A 22596-nucleotide genomic window follows, 5' to 3' on the forward strand; every position below is an offset into this window, starting at 1 on the left:
ACCCTGCCACCTCTACACTCTAACCACTAGGCTACGCTGCCGCCTCTACACTCTAACCACTAGGCTACCTGCCACCTCTACACTCTAACCACCAGGCTACGCTGCCACCTCTACACTCTAACCACTAGGCTACCCTGCCACCTCTACACTCTAACCACTAGGCTACCCTGCCACCTCTACACTCTAACCACTAGGCTACGCTGCCGCCTCTACACTCTAACCACTAGGCTACCCTGCCACCTCTACACTCTAACCACTAGGCTACGCTGCCGCCTCTACACTCTAACCACTAGGCTACCTGCCACCTCTCCACTCTAACCACCAGGCTACGCTGCCACCTCTACACTCTAACCACTAGGCTACCCTGCCGCCTCTACACTCTAACCACTAGGCTACCCTGCCGCCTCTACACTCTAACCACTAGGCTACCTGCCACCTCTACACTCTAACCACTAGGCTACCCTGCCACCTCTACACTCTAACCACTACCCTGCCACCTCTACACTCTAACCACTACCCTGCCACCTCTACACTCTAACCACTACCCTGCCACCTCTACACTCTAACCACTACCCTGCCACCTCTACACTCTAACCACTACCCTGCCGCCTCTACACTCTAACCACTAGGCTACCTGCCACCTCTACACTCTAACCACTAGGCTACCCTGCCACCTCTACACTCTAACCACTAGGCTACCTGCCGCCTCTACACTCTAACCACTAGGCTACGCTTCCGCCTCCACACTCTAACCACTACCCTGTCTGAGGGTTTGGAAATAAATCCGTTAGCAATGCAAAAATATATCTTATTTATTTTTAGGACAAGATGTCCCGAAAGTTAAAAGCCAAAGGTGCTAAAGTAAAGTTGAGGAGAGTGCAACATTACCTACAATACCTACATTACCTACAGTAACATATGTACTATAGAGATGTGTTGTGTGGAACTGACATGTTTCTCAATCATGTTGAGTAAATATATGGGTCAGCTTTATGTAATATATGTATATTGATTGTGGACCTCTATGTAGTTCAATGTGATTGCTTTTATTAAATATGTTTATTGTAATATATCCAGGGCTGTTTTTTATTGTAATATATACAGGGTTGTTTTGTAAAAGAGATGTTTAATCTCAGTGTGACTCCCCGTTTAAATAAAGATTCTGTCTATATGGTCTTTCCACTGAATAAGGCCATGAAAGGTGTATAGAGACATTTGAGGTGGTCATTTAGGCAGGGATCTACACTGATATTTTTTTACAAGGTGCACGTGTGGGGGTAAATTTGTGTGGGGGTAAATTTGTGTGGGGGTAAATTTGTGTGGGGGTAAATTTGTGTGGGGGTAAATTTGTGTGGGGGTAAATTTGTGTGGGGGTAAATTTGTGTGGGGGTAAATTTGTGTGGGGGTAAATTTGAAGAAAATGTAGGAGCACACAAATAAATTTAGGAGCACAATTAAAAATATTTGAGGTAATAAAGCTAGAATCCTTACATTTTCCTAGGTGCACTGGTGTTCCTAAATAGAAATTCCAGATGTTTAGGCTCATATGCAAAGTAAAATGGCCGCCCTCTAGAGCCCTGTTAGCTCTGTGCAGATATGACACGCCAGTGGTTCAGCATCTGATAAGGAGCCTACATGAAAGTGGACTTTCACTTGAAATGTAATACTTTGTGTTCTGTGAAGGTTGCGCAATGATCTTTTCTGCTATTGCCTGGTCTCGCCGACTCCTTTTTTAATTTTCCAGTTCACTTCTTTTTCCAATAAGTTATATTGAAGATAATGGCCCTTTTGTCCTCAGACGAGAATTAAGTCACATTAGCAAAATTAGATCAGCGGCGCTAACCTTGTTTTGATGTGCCTCTTTACTTGACTTTTGTTTACTCTTTACTTGACTTTTGGGCGTCTTTCCATAAGATGACCCAGCAGGCATCAGGTCAAAAATTGCCTTCTGTTGACCTGTTGAGTGCCGGTGTTCCGTAAAAAAAAAAAAAGCCCACATTGTCACCTCAACAAGTTTAGAGTGACTGCAGTAAACATGAGATGACATCGTTAGGTCACCGTTGTCAGACGTAGCCCTCGGAACTTTATCTAAACGCTTAACGGCATAGGGCTGCCATGATGGCCTCATACTTGTTGTGTACTGTTGAAGGTGTCTTAGCAAGCCAATCAGTCTCTCATCCATAGCTTACTCACACTACTGAGCCGAACCAAGCCCAAGCCCAGCTATAATTGGCACAGTAGTGTGAAAAGGGTACCAGAGAGTTTATTTATTTGCAGGTTTATGAAGAGAATGCATCAGATCTCTATCAGGTACCAGATTTATGCCGGTTTGTATATTTTGTGTGTTTGGATAGAGGATCTTAGTCAAAACACAGGCTACTACATGAGACTGTATCTGTATCTAACGCCCTTGATAAGAGTTATAATAATAATATAGCAGGTACCCTCTCTAACCATTATGTAGTTCTGGGGGATCTACAGGTACCCTCTCTATCCATTATGTAGTTCTGGGGGATCTACAGGTACCCTATCTAACCATTATGTAGTTCTGGGGGATCTACAGGTACCCTCTCTAACCATTATGTAGTTCTGGGGGATCTACAGGTACCCTATCTAACCATTATGTAGTTCTGGGGGATCTACAGGTACCCTCTCTAACCATTATGTAGTTCTGGGGGATCTACAGGTACCCTCTCTAACCATTATGTAGTTCTGGGGGATCTGCAGGTACCTATCTAACCATTATGTAGTTCTGGGGGATCTACAGGTACCCTATCTAACCATTATGTAGTTCTGGGGGATCTACAGGTACCCTATCTAACCATTATGTAGTTATGAAAAAATGCAAAACTGACCCTAAATCAACTGTGTCCTACTCCGTACCTCCCATTCTGATAACTCTCTGCGACATGTTTTGTCAGTAAGAGAAGCACGACGGATGCCAAGCATCTAACATTGATTCAACATCGTCTCAGTTCTAGCTCAACTCCAGCTGGTATAGCTGGCTACAGTGAGACAGAGTTAGATGCTGCCTCTGAAGACCAAAAGCAAGACAATTTTAGATGCCTTCTTTTTTTAAATTCCTTGAACATTCTCTCAGTCCCTGATTATTGCTAAATGTGGAGCAGGCTATGTGGAGCAGGCTATGTGGAGCAGGCTATGTGGAGCAGTGCAGCATCTGAGCCGTGGATGAGCTGTTTTTTAAACAGAGTGCTCTCATTTCCAGAGTTCAGATGGAGGTATTTATATCAAGCAGGTCAGCTGAGGTAAAGGAGGACCGACGAGAGTAACAGTGAGTTCTGTCTGGAAAAACAACCTTCTGTCCTCTGGGTGTTGGAGTGCTGTATGGAGAGTCGAGTCGAGTCTGGAGCTAATCGTTTAGGTTCCTCCTGACTGAGGTTCTTAAGTCAACCGCTGACCAAGCCGGACATGATCCAACGTCAACAGTGTTGCTTTAGTTCGTTTACCTCAGGACATTGAGATTTGTCAGTATCTGCTCTTGTTTCGCTGGCTTCTCATTCAAGGTCTTCTGAATGTGGGTGTCTGGGTGGTTCGGGTCTTTATGGGATTGTGTGGGAGAGTTCATATGGGATTTTATTATGTGTATTGTCAAGAAGTTAGTACCACCCTTGTACAGAGAAGTGAGGACACAAAGCTAATGCTATGGTAATGTCCCTCCTCTGTGATCTTCTTTGATCTTGAAGGAAACAAGTCTATTGCTGAATGTGTGATGGAGGCTGCTTTAAGATGATAACAACTGCTGAATACTGTTTTTTTGTACATGTCAGGAAATGACGCAGACGTGAGAGGTGATAGAAAATCCTTTGCCGAAATTAGAGCAGTCTGAGGATATTGAGCAGGAAACTCAACCACCAAATGCATTTGTTCTTTGGCCTCTTTTTTTAAGATTGGAGTTTTCAACATGCCTTTTGGCGGGATGTCAGTTACCTTGAAGTGGGATACTTTCACTGTTTCTGGGATGCGAGTTAAAGGAAAAGCCAGTGTGATGAATAGAGGAGGGAAACTTGGCTGAACATCCTGCTCTTCAAAAGGACTGTTTAAACAAAATTGGCAAAGCTGGGAAACACAGCTGTCTGACGTGTACTCGTGATGTAGTTTTACGTGTTTATATGACTAAATATGACTTAATCATGGCGGACTCAGATGGACAAACCTACATCAATAATTGAGTGTAATCTAACTTTCTACTCTCCATTACTTGCTTGGGGTTGTTTAGGTGGTAGATCAGCTTTAATATTGCAGACTGATTGTTGCTTCCATCAATGTAATTGTCTGCATCACTTCCAATCCCCCATACATACATACATACATACATACATACATACATACATACATACATACATACATACATACATACATACATACATACATACATACATACATACATACATACATACATACATACATACATACATACATACATACATACATACATACATACATACATACATACATACATACATACATACATACATACATACAGTGGGGCAAAAAAGTATTTAGTCAGCCACAAATTGTGCAAGTTCTCCCACTTAAAAAGATGAGAGAGGCCTGTAATTTTTATCACAGGTACACTTCTACTATGATAGACAAAATGAAAGAGAAAAAATCCAGAAAATCACATTGTAGGATTTGCCGACAAAGGGTATATAACAATTTTATATTTTGTAAATACATTTTCTAGAGGATTGAGATAGCCACTCCAATACCTTGACTTTGTTGTCCTTAAGCCATTTTGCCACAACTTTGGAAGTATGCTTGGGGTCGTTGTCTATTTGTAAGACCCATTTGCGACCAAGCTTTAACTTCCTGACTGATGTCTTGAGATGCTGCTTTAATATATCCACAATTTTCCCTCTCTCATGATGCCATCTATTTTGTGAAGTGCACCAGTCCCTCCTGCAGCAAAGCACCCCCACAACATGATGCTGCCACCTCCGTGCTTCATGATTTGGATGGTGTTCTTCGGCTTGCAAGCCTCCTCCTTTTTCCTCCAAACATAACGATGGTCATTATGGCCAAACAGTTCTATTTTTGTTTCATCAGACCAGAGGACATTTCTCCAAAAAGTACAATCTTTGTCCCCATGTGCATTTGCAAACCGTAGTCTGTTTTTTTTATGGCAGGTTTGGAGCAGTGTCTTCTTCCTTGCTGAGAGGCCTTTCAGGTTATGTCGAGATAGGACTCGTTTTTACTGTGGATATAGATACTTTTTTACCTGTTTTCTCCAGCATCTTCACAAGGTCCTTTGCTGTTGTTCTGGGATTGATTTGCACGTTTCGCACCAAAGTATGTTCATCTCTAGGAGACAGAACGCGTCTCCTTCCTGGGCGTTAAGTCGGCTGCGTGGTCCCGTGGTGTTTATACTTGTGTACTATTGTTTGTACAGGTGAACGTACCTTCAGTACCTTCAGTCATTTCAGGCATACCTTCAGGCATTTGGAAATTGCACCCAAGTATGAGCCAGACTTGTGGAGGTCTACAATGTTTTTCTGAGGTCTTGGTTTATTTCTTCTGATTTTCCCATGATGTCAAGCAAAGAGGCACTGAGTTTGAAGGTAGGCCTTGAAATACATCCACAGGTACACCTCCAATTGACTCAAATGGTGTCAGTTAGCCTAAAGCCACAACATAATTTTCTGGAATTTTCCCAGCTGTTTAATTAAAGGCACAGCCAACTAAGTGTATGTAAACTTCTGGCCCACTGGAATTGTGATACAGTGAGTTATAAGTGAAATAATCTGTCTGTAAACAATTGTTGGAAAAATGACTTGTGTCATGCACAAAGTAGATGTCCTAACCGACTTGCCAAATCCATAGTTTGTTTAACAGGAAATTTATGGAGTGGTTGAAAAACGAGTTTTAATGACTCCAACCTAAGTGTATGTACACTTTCGACTTCAACTGTATAACTGGATCTATTTTTGCTGCAACACAGAGTGCTGAGGATTGAATCTAGCCTTAAGTCTCTAACCTAAGGTATTATTCACCCGTCTACCTACTGCGCAGTGTAGACTATTCTAGAACGTCGTTACTAACTTTTCTCTTAAAGCTACTTGCTGCAAACTCATTTCAGTGAGGATCGGATTACTGGAGTTTTCCTATTATAAATCTGAGTGTGGATTTGCAGGCATGTCTTTGGGGTGGATTTACTTCAGAAAATGTGGGGGTGGAATTGAGCTTCTCGGTTCATTAGCATGAGCGAGTTTCTCAGAGATTACCACAAATTCTAGTTCCACTTTAACCCTTTAGATACCAATATTTAGCCATTAGATACAAGTTCTGATATGCTTCAATTCCCCATACCCATTTTAGAGTTGGTGAGACACAGGGCCACACATATATTACCTTAACTAGAGCGCTTAGAGTTGGTGACAGGTAAGGGATGTGCACATGATACCACAGCACTGAACTGGGATACCCATTTACAGCCAGTAGGGATGCTCATTACTTTACTCTTTAGTCTTAACAACATCAGGGAGTCATTAAGCTGGTCCCAGATCTGTTTGTGCTGTAAAGCTCCTGCGGTTTATGGTGATGCATAACAATGATCCTAGGAGATAATGATCATTGGGAGATACACAACAAAAACAGATCTGGGATCAGCCTAATGACTTCTACTGCTGTTGTTGTTGCTCCTCTCGTCCCTGTCAGACTGACCAGCCCCTGACTGACACCGACTCTTTGTTCATCGAGTATCACACTGTACCAGTCTGCAGTGTCAGAGAGGGTGGGGTCATCCTACAGGGACAAGCAGCTGATCGTCATCTCCCCAGGTCTGATATCATGTCTTTTGCTCACGTGTTCTACTACTAGGCTCATGTTTTGAATATCCCCCAACCGTCCCTATTGTATTATGTCATATTCTGTACTCCCTCACTGCTCTGGAAGATATCGAAACAAAGTGGTGTAGAATCATGTGGGGATCATCTGAAGACGGCTAGGCTGCTCTTCCAGCAGGCTCTGATGAACAAGGCTTCTCTCTTGGTAGCTCACTGAGCATCTATAGTTGGCCTATGGCAGTACAACTTACAGTAGCTGTCCCTCTCGGTGTGCCTGGTCCCAGATCTGTTTACGTTGTCTAACCAGCTTTTTAGGGTAATTGTCATGACAGAACAAACAGATCAGGGACCAGACTAACAGTTGTTTGCTGCTTTCTGCAGCTAATAGCAGCACTCGAGTCAGTTCTGTAGCAGTGGCCAGGTCACCTGAAGCCCCAGGTCCAGTCTCCTTTCCTCTCTTACAGACTAATGCTGCTTTGCGTCTCACTGAAGAAGAAAAAAAACACAAGAGGCCAAGTCAGGGTAATGATGAGAGATTTGGTCCATTTCCATGGCAACGGCAACCAAGTGAGCCGTGGCCTGTGGTCGGAGTGCTTTTGTTCCGAAATGTCTCTGACTTGTTACCACGACATCCAGAAATGTTCTTATTCCTTTTTTTCCCTTTTATGCCTGTGCTGGTCGGTTCCACTTTACAAGTTCTTTTGGCTTTCAGTAGTAATTGTATCCTCTGCTACTACTAATAAGACTGTCTGTTCATCAGTGGTGTAATGATATAGCCAGCATTTAAGAGTAACAAAGCTTACTTTATCATTGACAACGAAAGCTCATTATCACCTCCACCATTCAGAAGAAGTTTCACTTGGTTTTGTATCAGCCAATGATTATGTTCCTCCTGGGTCAACTGACCGACTCCAACCAATCACAGTATTGCCATGACAATCACTTAATTTACACGTCTCTTTTTATTCATTTGTTTACATGAGTATACATAATACCTGTGACGTGCAGGGGTAGCTATTCAAATGCAAACTTTATAGTTTGGAAATGGATCCAAAGTGTCCATCCTGATTTTGAATCTAAAGTATAAATTCTGATTTTGAATCTAAAGTATACATTCTGATTTTGAATCTAAAGTATACATTCTGATTTTGAATCTAAAGTATACATTCTGATTTTGAATCTAAAGTATACATTCTGATTTTGAATCTAAAGTATACATTCTGATTTTGAATCTAAAGTATACATTCTGATTTTGAATCTAAAGTATACATTCTGATTTTGAATCTAAAGTATACATTCTGATTTTGAATCTAAAGTATACATTCTGATTTTGAATCTAAAGTATACATTCTGATTTTGAATCTAAAGTATACATTCTGATTTTGAATCTAAAGTATACATTCTGATTTTGAATCTAAAGTATACATTCTGATTTTGAATCTAAAGTATATATTCTGATTTTGAATCTAAAGTATACATTCTGATTTTGAATCTAAAGTATACATTCTGATTTTGAATCTAAAGTATACATTCTGATTTTGAATCTAAAGTATCAGGTTGTCCTTCACATCACCCAGGCCACCGTTTTATCCCTTAGTTTAGGGATCTGTTCAATCCGTAGTGTTGGTTAAGGGCTTGTATGTAAACATTTCAATGTTGTATTCGGCTCATGTGACAAATAACATTTGATTTGAACATCCGATTTATTGCGCAATTGACAATTAAAGGCAACTTTCCTGCGGTCGCGGAGACTGCATACGCGGTAAACGCTGCATAGCTCGGCTCAATCGGAAAATTCCTTTTACATTTTAGCCTGGATCTTCCGCTGTACGGCCTGAATCCAGGCCTTAATCTTTTACCCTGACTCACCTCATTCGATAATCCAGTAATCACTACTTTGCAGGTGGCCCGGCGACATGAAGCCGACTCTCTGCAGAGGTCTTTCACAGCAAACGGATGACAGTGCAGATACCAGCACGAGAAAACACTTTTGAATTTTAATGAGTAGAAATGATGACAGGGACGTTCAACATCATATATACTGAGTAGCCACGTATGATTTATCCTCTCTCTCTCTCTCTATGTCAGTGACTTCATACCTAAGTGTCTGATATTAACCAATAACCTGAAAACCATATGCTCGCAGCCCTTGTGATGGTGATTGTCAAACGTTCTTAAATATTCAGCCAATGTTGATATGTTACAAAGCCATGCAATTCTAGCTTAGGTATTGTCCAATTCTCAATTCCCTTGCATGACAATCCCAATAGCTCTTCTCAACTTTGTTCTGTTCTAAGAAGCTCTGATTTCAAACCACAGCCAGTAGACATTTGGTGACCTATTTCCTTTTCCAACTTTTGTTCTTGCCTTGACGCACTGTCTCTATAAGCGTCTGGCCCACATACTGTACAGGCACCGTGCAGTACTAAATCTCCCAGACGCAAAGACTGGATGCTCTCCAGCAGGATGTCTTTGGGGCAGACTCTTAAGTTGTTTTTGGGGCAGACTGCTCAGACTGCCAAGATTCTCAGTAGCCTCTTAAGTTGTTGACCTGTGCCAATGTTGCTTATGTCTAGAAGGATTTGAAAGGGAAACCTTTTTAAAGCAAGTACATGAACGATATTGACAAAACACGTCCTCTCTCTCCTCATGCTGTTCGATGTTCTCTCCCTTGTAGGACAACGGACTCTCCGCCACAAAAGTGATGTCCTAGAGACTGTGGTGTTAGTCAACCCATCCGAGGATACAGTTGCTTTAGAGGTGCGTTTTCAACATAAAAAAAAAAACATTTAGGAAAATCTAGTCTTGTGCTATATTTAGACCTGTCAATCATTACATGCAAAAAACAAATTGTATTTTCTTTTTAACATTTAATTGTTGATGATTTAGAATCTCATACATTTTTTTTTTTTAATAACATCCTGAAAGAAAACTATTTTCTCTCACTGTGATTTTAAGTGGCATACCAATAACGGCTTAACAAAGTTGAAAAACATTTGATTAAATTCAGAGCTTAACCAAGTGTTTCCCAACTCCTCCAGTACCCCCAACAGCACACATTTTTCTGTTGTAGCCCCTGACAAGCACACCGGATTCAACTGTCAACTAATCATCAAGCCCTCAATTAGTTGAATCAGGTAATGTTTGTCTGGGGCTACAATAAAAATGTGTGCTGTTGGGGATACTGGAGGACCAGAGTTGGAAACCACTGGCCCTAACCAATATAAAAATATAAAAGTCATATTATCTTTACCCTGTGCTGTGTCCTATAATTATCCTCTGTCTTGTTCTCTGGCCCAGATCCAGTCTCTTGTCACAGACTCAGCAGGACATAAGCTCTTGGTCCTGAGTGGGCAGAACTCAGACCACGGTGACCTGCTTCTCCAAAGTGGAGTTTTCACCTATCAGAGCTTCTCACAAGTCTTTGCTGATCCTGGGGTAAGCTATTACTGTTCAGAACAGTCAATTCCTATTCAGAACAGCCTTTTCTGGCATTGTTGACTCTAGTCTGTAGTACTGAAAGGCTTAGTTTATTTTTCATTTTTAATGAAGATTAGATTACCAATGAAAAATGATTCTTAAATATTACTCCCACGAACTGGAATTGTGGATGAAAATCAAAACAGCAATGTCATTGAGCAATTTTTATACATCAGCACTGACCTCTGACCTTGGGGCTTGTCTCTGTCTGTCATTCTCCTGTAGGTCAGTGATTTGCTGGGCGAAGCGGCCCCCGAGCAGCGGGCCACACTCACTGTGTCCTGCCGAGCGGAGGTGGGTTGGAGCTCCCTGGGTCAGCAGCAGCACTTACGGGAGTTCCTTGAGTACAGACTGAACCCTGAGCCTGTGCTCCCCAAGATGGAGGGAGTCACAGAGTTCACGGAGTACATCTCCGAGACGGTAGACGTGCCTTCGCCCTTTGACCTCCTGGAGCCGCCCACATCTGGAGGCTTCCTGAAACTGTCCAGGCCCTGCTGCTATGTCTTCCCTGGGGGGAGGGGCGACTCGGCCCTGTTTGCGGTCAATGGCTTCAACATTCTAGTGGATGGAGGCTCTGAAAGGAAATCATGCTTCTGGAAGTTGGTCAGACACTTGGACCGCATCGACTCGATTTTACTCACTCACATTGGCGCAGACAATCTGCCAGGCATCAACGGGCTTCTTCAAAGGAAAATAGCAGAGCAGGAGGAGGAACAGTCACAAGGCTCTGCTAGCTACAGCGACTGGATGAAGAACCTGATCTCTCCAGAGCTTGGTGTGATCTTCTTCAATGTACCCGAGAAGCTACGTATGCCAGAATCAAACCTAAAGGTCAAGCGTAGCATCGAGGAGGCCTCACTCACGTTGCAGTACCTCAACAAACTGGGAATCAAGCCGGAGCCTCTCTGTAGACTGGTCAGTAACCCTGTTGAGCCTTTAACTCTTTTCCATAAGATGGGAGTGGGCAAGTTAGACATGTATGTTCTGAACCCCGTCAAGGACAGTAAAGAGATGCAGTTTTTCATGCAAAAGTGGGCGGGTAACAGCAAGGCCAAAACTGGCATTGTGCTCCCCAATGGAAAAGAGGGAGAAATATCTGTACCTTACCTGACATCAGTTACAGCATTAGTCGTCTGGCTTCCTGCCAATCCTGCCGAAAAGATTGTCAGAGTGCTGTTCCCTGGAAACGCACCACAAAACAAAATCCTGGAAGGCCTGGAGAAATTAAAGCACCTTGACTTCTTGCGATACCCAGTAGCCACACAAAAAGACATTGCCTCAGGAGCTCCACCTGCTGTTGTAAAACAGACAAAGCTGAAGCAAAGGACAGACAGCAAAGAGAGTCTCAAATCATCTCCCAAGACTACCAAATCCCCAAAGAAAGAAGCAGACGATGAGGTTTCGGTGACCACAGAGGCAAAGAGTGACTCTGTGAAGGAAGGTAGGAAACTGGTAGAGAATGAAAAACCCACAAAAATACTAAAATCCAAGACTGATGGACCAGAAAATAAACAACTTTTGAAGGAGAAATCCTTGAAAAAACACTCAAAGGAAAGGGCATCCAAGATGGATGAGAAAAAAGACAAGGAAAAGAAAGAGATCAAACATGTCAAGAAAGATGACGCAGCTAAAAAAGAAGACAAAAAAAAAGACCCCAAAGTTGACAAGAAAAAGGACACGTCCAAACCAGAGGTCAGAAAGATGACAAAACCTGACCTAAAACCCCTCACACCAGAGGTCAGAAAGACCCTGCACAGGGCAAAAGCGTCAAGTAAACCCAAAACCGACAAAAGCAAAGTCAAAACGGCCAAGGCAGAGCCTGCTGAACCCAAATCTGAGGAACTATCAGCAGATACCATTCAGCCTGAGCCATTACAGAATGGGGCTGGTGAGGGCATGTCTGCTTCCTCCACTCCAGAGGATCTTACCAAGCCACCAGAGAGTGCAGTGGAGACACCAGCAGAAGAAAGCATGACCGAATCCCCTACCCAGGAGGAGGAGAAAGAACAGGAAACTGTCTCTCAAACTCCAACGGGCACAAAGTCACCTGAGAAGGGAGCAGCCACAGCAATGGGATTTGAGACTGAATCTCAAAGAAAAGAGGACAAATTAGCACAAGAGCATAAAGAAGAATTTCAAGCACAGGATGTGGATATCTATGAGGATGAGGGAGCTGCCATTGAGGACGATGAGGTGGAGGAAAAAGAAGGCCTGATAGCAGAGAGGAAAATGGTAGAGGAAGAGGAAGATATGGGGATAGGGGAGGAGGAAGAGGAAGGAGAAGATAACAGACTAGACAGGAAACATGAGGTGGAGGAAATGGAGAAAGCTGAAAAGCCCACAGCTATGGCTAAAGAGGAAAGCAGAAGGCCTTCATTCCAGGAGGAGGAAGAGGAAGATGAAGATGTTGTTGAAAAGGCAGAGCTGGAAGAGGTAGAAGACTTAGACGTGATAGCTGATGAAGAGGTCAAAGACAAACCTGAAGCGGGAGAGAAAGAAACATCGGCCAAGAACTGGGAAAGCAAAGCAGTCGAACAGACTGCTGGAGCCAAAGAGGAGGATGAGGAAGATGAGGAAGGCTACATCTCAAATGTTGGAGGCGCTACAGCCGACATAGTATCAACACTGCAAGGAGCCGCTGCTGCCGAGCCCATCTCCTTCATTCAAGACGAAACCATTCCCGGTTACTCCGAAACTGAACAGACCATCTCGGATGAGGAGATTCACGAGGAGGCGGAAGACAGGATACCACACCTCCAATACGAAGTGGGTACATATGACATCTCTGTCCCAGATCAGACAGGCTCCTTGGACACCATCCACAGGATGAAGGAGATGCAAGCAGCAGCTATGGCTGATGTAACAACCAAAGGTTTCATGAGTGGACAGGAGCAAGTATCAGTATTCACTAACATCATGTCTGCTCCCTTGGCAGAGGAAGAACTTGTTTCCTCAGCCACATCCATCACGGAGTATGATAAATTGTCCTCCTTTCCTACCTCTATTGCAGAGGACCAATTGGTTACTCCCGTCACTACACCTCAGACTGAGGAAACGGGCAAAAGCTCACTGGTTAACGATACTGTTAACATCGTTCCCATGGCAATTCCAACCGAGGCCACACATGGGAAAGAACACTTCCACTCTGCTGGGACCATCTCACCAACATCCTCCTTGGAGGACGACAAGTGCTTAAAGTCACCTCCATCTGAGGAGTGCCTTCCTGTTGTCTCTGATGTGAAGACTGAGGATAAGGTCATCAAGGCTCACGACGAAGAGGAAGAAGAAGAAGACCAAACTCCTAACATTGACATTTCACTTGAAAAACTACAGGAGAGTTTTGCCTCTCCTCAAATGTTCCAGGATAGAGAAAGGGATGTGGAAAAGCTCCCTGCCTCTGAGTCTCGTGTCTCCAAACCTGTTCAGGATTTGAAGCTGGATCAACCACCAGTTGATGAGGAGGTAGAGCTCTTTAAGTCCAAAGAAGACATCTCCACGGCAGTGCCTACAAAACCCCTTTCACCTCCACCCTCTTTCTCAAAGCCATTTAGGTCAGACTCAGTTACTTCAGAAGGTGAAGAGCGGTGCTTCAGTCCAGACGATAGCACTGTGAAAATGGCCTCTCCCACACAGTCTGGACCTCCCAGTGCAACCCACTCTCCTCTTCATCAGTCGCCTGTGGAAGAAAAGACCAAGGGCTTCCCAGGACTGGAGCATCAAACACAGGAGGACATTCATGATTCAGCCACCAGAACAGACGATGAGGATGCGAAGAAAGATCCAGAATATAATAAGGAAAACCTAGATGCTGCCATCCAGAAAGAAAGTCAACGTGAGTCAGATGCACCACCATCTGGGGAGAAATCATTTGAACAAGACTTGGCGGTTACAAAAGTAGAAGAAAAAGATGGTCTCTCCGCTTCCACAGATGAGATCCAACAGGAGACAACTCCTCTTCCCTCTGAGTCAGTCACAAGGAAAGATGGTCTCTCCGCTTCCACAGATGAGATCCAACAGGAGACAACTCCTCTTCCCTCTGAGTCAGTCACAAGGAAAGATGGTCTCTCCGCTTCCACAGATGAGATCCAACAGGAGACAACTCCTCTTCCCTCTGAGTCAGTCACAAGGAAAGATGGTCTCTCCGCTTCCACAGATGAGATCCAACAGGAGACAACTCCTCTTCCCTCTGAGTCAGTCACAAGGAAAGATGGTCTCTCCGCTTCCACAGATGAGATCCAACAGGAGACAGCTCCTCTTCCCTCTGAGTCAGTCACAAGGAAAGATGAAGTTTCCTTATTAGGAAAGGAATCTTTACGGGAAGACATTTCTAGTGGTGAGGCTATACTCGGACACAGTGATGAGGAAGATGATGATGACCATCAAGAGAAAGAATCCAAAGCATGCAGTAAGGCTAAATTTCCAAAGGAGAAGGAGAGTAGCTTCTTAGATGATGACGACGGTGAGGATGATGATGATGATGATGATGACGATACTTCTGATGTAAAACCCATAAAACAGGACATGAAGGAGAAAGAGACGGAAAAGGTTGGTACCACTGAAGCTGAACCCATCAAGGAAGATACAGATTTGAAAGTGAAGGAAAAATGTGATATTCATGAATTTGAACCCATCAAGGAAGATAAGAAAGTAACAGAAAAGGTTGGTGCTACTGAAGCTGAACCCATCAAGGAAGATAAGAAAGTAACAGAAAAGGTTTGTGCTACTGAAGCTGAACCCATCAAGGAAGATAAGAAAGTAACAGAAAAGGTTGGTGCTACTGAAGCTGAACCCATCAAGGAAGATAAGAAAGTAACAGAAAAGGTTGGTACTACTGAAGCTGAACCCATCAAGGAAGATAAGAAAGTAACAGAAAAGGTTGGTACGACTGAAGCTGAACCCATCAAGAAAGTAACAGAAAAGGTTGGTGCTACTGAAGCTGAACCCATCAAGGAAGATAAGAAAGTAACAGAAAAGGTTGGTACGACTGAAGCTGAACCCATCAAGGAAGATAAGAAAGTAACAGAAAAGGTTGGTACGACTGAAGCTGAACCCATCAAGGAAGATAAGAAAGTAACAGAAAAGGTTGGTACTACTGAAGCTGAACCCATCAAGGAAGATAAGAAAGTAACAGAAAAGGTTGGTGCTACTGAAGCTGAACCCATCAAGGAAGATAAAGATACTTGTGGGGCCGAGCTCATCAAGGAGAAGTGTGAACCTCTGAAAGAAGAGAAACAGAAAGAAATAGAGACTATATTAACTTCTAAAGATGAGCTAAGCTCTTGTATCTCTACCTCTAAAGTGGAGCCAGCCTCAGACTCCACCACAACACAACAAATAGTACAAGAGAAAGATACCCTTGTGGCTGAAGCCATGAAAGATGAGACAAAAGAAAAGGATACCTTTGACACTGAACCGATAAGAGAAGATAAAATAGAAAAAGAGCGAGATACCCTTGTCAGTGAACCGACGAAAGAAGAGCACAGAGAGAAACAGAAGGGTGATACATGCATGGCTGAATCCACCCAGGGTGAGAATAAAGAAAATTATAATTTGTTTGAGATTGAAGTCAGTCAGGAAGAGAACATGGAGAAAGAGAAAGATGATACTCATGTGGCTGGTGTCAGTAAAGAACCGAAGATGGAAAATGAGCAAGAGAAAGAAGATACTAGTGATTTCGAAGACGTCAAAGATGAGAAAGATAGAGATGAATGTTATGAAGCTGAACCCATCAAAGGAGAGGAAAGCGAGGAAGATAGAGATGAACGTTATGAAGCTGAACCAATCAGAGAGGAAAGTGAGGAAGATAGAGATGAACGTTATGAAGCTGAACCAATCAGAGAGGAAAGCGAGAAAGATAGAGATGAACGTTATGAAGCTGAACCAATCAGAGAGGAAAGCGAGGAAGATAGAGATGAACGTTATGAAGCTGAACCAATCAGAGAGGAAAGCGAGAAAGATAGAGATGAACGTTATGAAGCTGAACCCATCAAAGGAGAGGAAAGCGAGGAAGATAGAGATGAACGTTATGAAGCTGAACCAATCAGAGAGGAAAGCGAGGAAGATAGAGATGAACGTTATGAAGCTGAACCAATCAGAGAGGAAAGAGAGGAAGATAGAGATGAACGTTATGAAGCTGAACCCATCAAAGGAGAGGAAAGAGCAAAAGAAAATGAAACAGCTGACAAAGTCAAAGATGAGAAGAGCAAGGAAGAGACAGAAAAATATGATTCTCATGAGATTGAACCTGCGAAAGAGGAGGAAGAGGAGATGCAAGAGAAAGATCTACGAGAGGCCTTACAGCGCACCACACAGACAAGAACGGTAGAGAAACTAGAGGTGACGTCTGCGACAAAGCTTGAGTCTACATTTCAGGTTCAGTACTCAGATGGAGATGAGGAGGAGGAAGAGGAAGATGAATCCATTTGTATGACTGGTGCAGGCTCAAGACCTTTATCAGTGGAACCTAGACAATCAGAGCACGACATCATGTCTCAACATCTACACTCAACTCAGCCATCAGAGAATGTGCTTAGTGACCAAACGAAGGACCGCCACTCTGAACAGACCACTGGGCTTGTGTCCTCATTACCGAAACGGGAGGCCTCTCCTGATAAAGACATCAAAGAGCAGCATAAAGAAGGACAACATAGACTCTCCCCTGAACTAGAAAAGGACACCAGGACAACTGAGACCACATCAGGACCCCATCTCAGCCAAGAGCCCACCATTGGTTTCCCTACCATGAAAGAGGATCCAGTCTCTGCTATCTCTACCACTAAAAAAGAACCAGTCTCAGACTCCATCACTACAGATAGCCAGGCTATAAGTTCAACACTATCAAGCACCGATAGCCAGGCTATAAGTTCAACACTATCAAGCGCTGACAGCCAAGCTGTAAGTTCCACTCTCTCAAGCACCGAGAGCCAGGCTGTAAGTTCCACTCTCTCAAGCACCGAGAGCCAGGCTGTAAGTTCCACTCTCTCAAGCACCGAGAGCCAGGCTGTAAGTTCCACTCTCTCAAGCACCGATAGCCAGGCTGTAAGTTCCACTCTCTCGAGCACCGATAGCCAGGCTGTAAGTTCCACTCTCTCGAGCACCGATAGCCAGGCTGTAAGTTCCACTCTCTCGAGCACCGATAGCCAGGCTGTAAGTTCCACTCTCTCGAGCACCGATAGCCAGGCTGTAAGTTCCACTCTCTCGAGCACCGATAGCCAGGCTGTAAGTTCCACTCTCTCGAGCACCGATAGCCAGGCTGTAAGTTCCACTCTCTCGAGCACCGAGAGCCAGGCTGTAAGTTCCACTCTCTCGAGCACCGATAGCCAGGCTGTAAGTTCCACTCTCTCGAGCACCGATAGCCAGGCTGTAAGTTCCACTCTCTCGAGCACCGATAGCCAGGCTGTAAGTTCCACTCTCTCGAGCACCGATAGCCAGGCTGTAAGTTCCACTCTCTCGAGCACCGAGAGCCAGGCTGTAAGTTCCACTCTCTCGAGCACCGAGAGCCAGGCTGTAAGTTCCACTCTCTCGAGCACCGAGAGCCAGGCTGTAAGTTCCACTCTCTCGAGCACCGAGAGCCAGGCTGTAAGTTCCACTCTCTCGAGCACCGATAGCCAGGCTGTAAGTTCCACTCTCTCGAGCACCAACAGCCAGGCTGTAAGTTCCACTCTCTCGAGCACCGATAGCCAGGATGGTGTGGAGGAATCCCCCCAGCATGAAACACTGCTGCCTTCTATTACAACAAGCAAAGAAGCATCTAATACGGATGAAAAGGCGAAGCATGTTTCTCAAAAAGGAGAGGAGAAACCAGGCAAGGAAGCTGAGAGGGAATTGGAAACCGAGCGGGAAGTTGCTTCCCCGGGACACACAAAACCTTGTTCATATTTTCTCTTGGATAAAGATTCTGCAAAGTTTCCGGAGGAAGTGGGCCAAATTGATGCTACAAAAGCAGACAGTGCCTCTGAAAATGTGGAAGGTTTTGACAAAATGAGAACAGAGAAGGAGGCGATCGGTGTGGGCTTGCAAGAAGAAAATCAGGGCTTTGGCATGTCTAAGTATGAACCCTATGAAAAGCCCATTTCGAAAGAAGAGGCATCAGACAATAAAGAAGACAGTGAGGTTTCTAGAGAGTTTGATCAGTCAGCACATATTGGCGTTGATGATAACAGGAGAACTAGGCAGGCAGACGCTGGTGCAGCTGAATTCGACTCAGAGGACGAGGAAAAAGAGGAACCGCTGTCATTCAGTAGCGTTGATTACACTCCCCCACATTTCACAGAGAGCGAGAGAAGCCCCAGTTGTAGCCCAAGTGCCTTCCCTGAACACAATGACAAAGAGAAAGGTCAAGAAGAAGAGAGTGATAGGAAGGAGGGACATGCTACACCACACGTGGAAAACAGCTTTGCATATTCAGAGACTCAAGACAACAAAACCACCCCAGCAGAGCCATGCTCATTACCTTTCAATCTCAAAGAAGATAAACCTGAAAAAGTTGAGAAAGATGAAATGAAGGACGACGCCTGGTCGGCCCCTCAAACATCGACAGGAGAGACGGACAAGACTGGAGCATCTCCTAGTATAGAGGAGTATCTGCCAGTCCAGTCATGCAGAAAGGAAACAGCCTCTCTGTCATGGGGCCAATCCAACCTTGGTGCCCAAGCCTCAGCTACTGCCATGCTTTTTGAAGACATCCCTGAGAAGCAGACAACAGAGAAGGAAAAAGATGAGCCAGTGAAAGACAAGTTGGATTCATCTGATAGTGAGCGAGGAGACTCTCCCTCTGGTCGCTACTCACCAGCGGAGAAAGACATGTTACCCCGTCAAGTTTCGCCTAAGGAAAAGGAAAATCAGGCTACTGATGCCCCCCTGGCCGCGTACTCAGGACATCTCATAGACGATAATGTTCTTGCATCTGAGTACACTCAAATTGGCAGCTCTATCACCAGTAAATCTACAATGGGCTATTCTGAGAGAGAAGACACCCCGGACAGTGTGTATAAGAGGCTACTGGTGGTGGGAGAGGATTATGATGATGATGATGATGATGATGTCGATGATGAAGATGATGAAGATGAGGACGGTGAAGATGCGGAGGAAGAAGAAGAAGAAGCCAGTGATCTAGATGTGGAGAAGGGTGCAAGAGAGCAGTCTGAAAAAGACATCTGTAAAACGACATCGGATGATACCACACCTTCGAAACTTCTTGTTACAGAAGAAGAGGACAAGAAGGCCCTCTCACCCGAACCAAACCTCCTCAAAAAGGAGGAACCTACCCATTCAATGACCACAATCTTCCCTCCACTGGTAGATACTGCAGATTCCCTTTTGAAGAATGTAGTTGGGGCCTCGCCACTCCAGTCTGGCAGTTCCACTGCAATAGAACCAACAGGATCTGGAGGATATCCTTCTGAATCCTCAGAGTTTTCTGAGGACAGCCAGCTGGGGTTAAAGGAGGAGAGGTTTGACAGTCCTGACCTATCTCTACCCACCAAGTCTAGTGAAGATAAACATTACAATCAGGGAGACAATGAAGCTGAGAGGCAGAGAAGCCCAGATACCGCTAGTCGAAAACCAGAGGAAGCTCCTTCGTCTTACCTCCCATCTGCCTCAGCTTCTCTATCAACAAGCCACCAGTTTCGAGAGGAGGTAGAGAGTCCCGTTACAGTGTCTAGTGCCCCCTACAGGACGGATTCTGAGGTTGCTTCCTTTGAGTATTCTTCATTCAAAGATGAAGACTCTTCAGTCAAGCACTCAATCCTCTCAACCTCAAGGGTAATACTAAAAGAGGAGTACCTAGAAGCCTCTGAAAAGCTTACCTCAACAACTACAACTACATTCAGTCTGACACAAGTCTCTCCAGTCTTACCTACTCCAGCCATAGACACTATTCAACAAGACACATCATCAAGCCATAAAATGGACAAGGGTCAGACCTCTGATACCTTTCATAAACTTGAGGGCATTGTTGAAACCAAAACCATGTCTGCTGGGGCTTCAGAACCATTAAGTTCCCAGCTGTCCAAACCCGCTGAAACCATATCCACTTCAAGGGCTCTCTTTGATGTTTCCCCATTGCAAAGAGCTGACTCTCCTGACAGAGAGTCCCAGGGCTCATTGGACAGCAAAGAGTCCTACACTCTTCCATGCCGCATTGAATGCCAGAAATCTTCAGTGACAGAGCAAAAAGAAGGTATGCTGTCCATAACTGAGACACACATGGTCACCATCGTCTCCAGTACAACCACAACAGTGACCCAATCTGATGTGGTGACAAAACCACAAGAGTCAACTGAAGCCTCTTCCAATGGGCCTACTGAGGTTCGCACAAGTGCCCAAGAAGTCTTCAGTGAAGCAAGCAAAGCCTCTTGTGCCACAATGTCAGATCTACCTAAATCTGATCTGCTTAAATCTGATCAGAAAAAGGAGGAAGAAGAAGAAGAGACAAAGAAAGAGAAAGATCAGATGGAAATGAAAGTGGAGGAGAAGAAAGAGAGCAAAGTAGAGACCCTAAAGGAGGACAAGGAAATGCCAGAGCAAAAGGATAAGGAGAAGAAAGAGATGGCTGGAGAGAAGGAAAAGGTAGAGGAAAAGCAATTGGAGGAGAAAGACGGGAAGGAGGAGGAGAAGAAAGACCAGGCTGATGAGGAGAGTGAAAAGGAGAAGGAGAGGAAGGAGGGAGAGAAAGAGAAAGTAGAGGATAAAAAAGCAGAGAAACCGGAAGAGAAGATGTCCGAAAGGAGAAGGAGTAGCTTATCTGACTGGGAACTCCTACAAGGGCCGGGCGCATGCCCAAGCGCCCCTCCAGGCTATGAAGATGACAGGGAAGAGGAGGAGGAAGTGTACGAAACGGAAGAAGCAGAAGAAGCAGAGGAAGAATATGGCGAAGAAGAATGCGTAGCTCCAGGCCAGCCCACCCCTCTGTCCACAGCAGAACATGCCCACCATACAAAGGCATCTGCCAAAACAGATGGAGTATCCAGTCGTCCCACTGACCTGCATATGGAGGCTACCTCCTCGTCCCCCCCTAGTTACTCCTCATGTGAATACAAACACCGCAAAGGAGAAATCTCCCCATCCTTCATCAACCCCAGTCCACACACCCTCTCCAGTGATGATGGCGAAGAGGACAAAGGGAGCGACCACTCTCTTGAGGGGGATGAAGACGACCGCGAGCAACACTCGGTCAAGAGGAGGTCTCACAAGCAGAAGCGACATCTCACTCAATGTGGAGCTACTGGAGCAGGGGAGGGGTCGCAACCCGTTTCCATGCCTCCTGGTGGCATGGCAACTGGACTCGGGGTGGTGCTAGCTGGAGAGGAGACGCCCCCCACATCAGTGAGCGACTCATTAGCTTCGCAGTCTGACTCAGACGTACCTCCAGAGACCGAGGAGTGCCCGTCGATTACAGCAGAGGGAAACCTGGACTCAGACGAAGATGCAGAACACCTGCCGGTGGACAAACTATCTGCATCTGCCACCGGAGGGGGCCATCAACCCCCCTCGCCCAGATCAGCTGCGAAGGCCCACGACCCCATACCTGCCCCTATGAAGGACCCCCTCCCTCACCCGCCACACCCTGACGTGTGCATGGTGGACCCAGAGGCCCTCTCTAACGACCAGAGCAGCACGGAGAAACTTCTCAAGAAGGATCACAAGACAACCAAGAGCCTGCGGAAGGGCCTGGGCAAACCTAAGTCTGCGTCCCCAGCCCGGAAGGGGAAGAGGTCCACCACCCCTGTGAAGCAGACCTCCAAGGACTCCTCGCCTCGATCGGCCTCTCTGAGAAGGAGGGACACGGAAAGGAGCTCCAGGCTGACGCAGAAGTCCGAGGGCCTGGGATCCAAGGGGGACCTACACGCTCCAGGGAAAGGCCTGGTGAACGGCGTCAAGAGCAATTTGGGTAAAAAATAAAGAAGGTTGATATGACTCCATATTCAGTAGTAGAGGAAACTTGATAAACATCAAAGATGATAACAATGCAATAGGTTATAACCTTGAAGGGGAAAGGAAACACTTTAGGAAGTAAATCAGTTACAGCTAGCTGCTGTTCTAAATCCTAGTGTTTCTATTCCGCTTTAAATTTCAAAAATCATCCCCCAAAGGCTTGATGACACACACTTCCCCATTCTAATTTACTCTTGATTTACATAGACATAGAAGTCTGAATCTCCACCCTCCCCCCATTCAAACATGGGAAAAGTCATTAGACATTCTAAAGTCATTAGTCATTCTAAAGTCATTAGACGTTCAAAAGTCATTAGACGTTCAAAAGTCATTAGACATTCTAAAGTCTAAAGTCATTAGCCATTCTAAAGTCATT

General features: G+C 44.8%; 1 protein-coding gene across 6 annotated transcripts in view; it reads left to right on the forward strand.

The window, feature by feature from the left end:
- LOC124037516 (microtubule-associated protein 1B-like) overlaps positions 1-22596 on the forward strand; it is a 107884-nt gene that overhangs the window by 73715 nt on the left and 11573 nt on the right. For 2 of the 6 annotated variants that reach the window (XM_046352294.1, XM_046352299.1), the window contains 3 exons: positions 9481-9563; positions 10104-10241; positions 10509-22176. In XM_046352294.1, coding sequence (XP_046208250.1) covers positions 9481-9563; positions 10104-10241; positions 10509-22176 — 11889 coding nt within the window. The remainder of the gene's footprint in view (positions 1-9480; positions 9564-10103; positions 10242-10508; positions 22177-22596) is intronic. The other 4 variants (XM_046352298.1, XM_046352295.1, XM_046352297.1 and 1 more) reach the window with 4 other exon arrangements.

Source organism: Oncorhynchus gorbuscha, linkage group LG06, assembly GCF_021184085.1.
Source record: "Oncorhynchus gorbuscha isolate QuinsamMale2020 ecotype Even-year linkage group LG06, OgorEven_v1.0, whole genome shotgun sequence".
Classification (NCBI taxonomy): domain Eukaryota; kingdom Metazoa; phylum Chordata; class Actinopteri; order Salmoniformes; family Salmonidae; genus Oncorhynchus; species Oncorhynchus gorbuscha.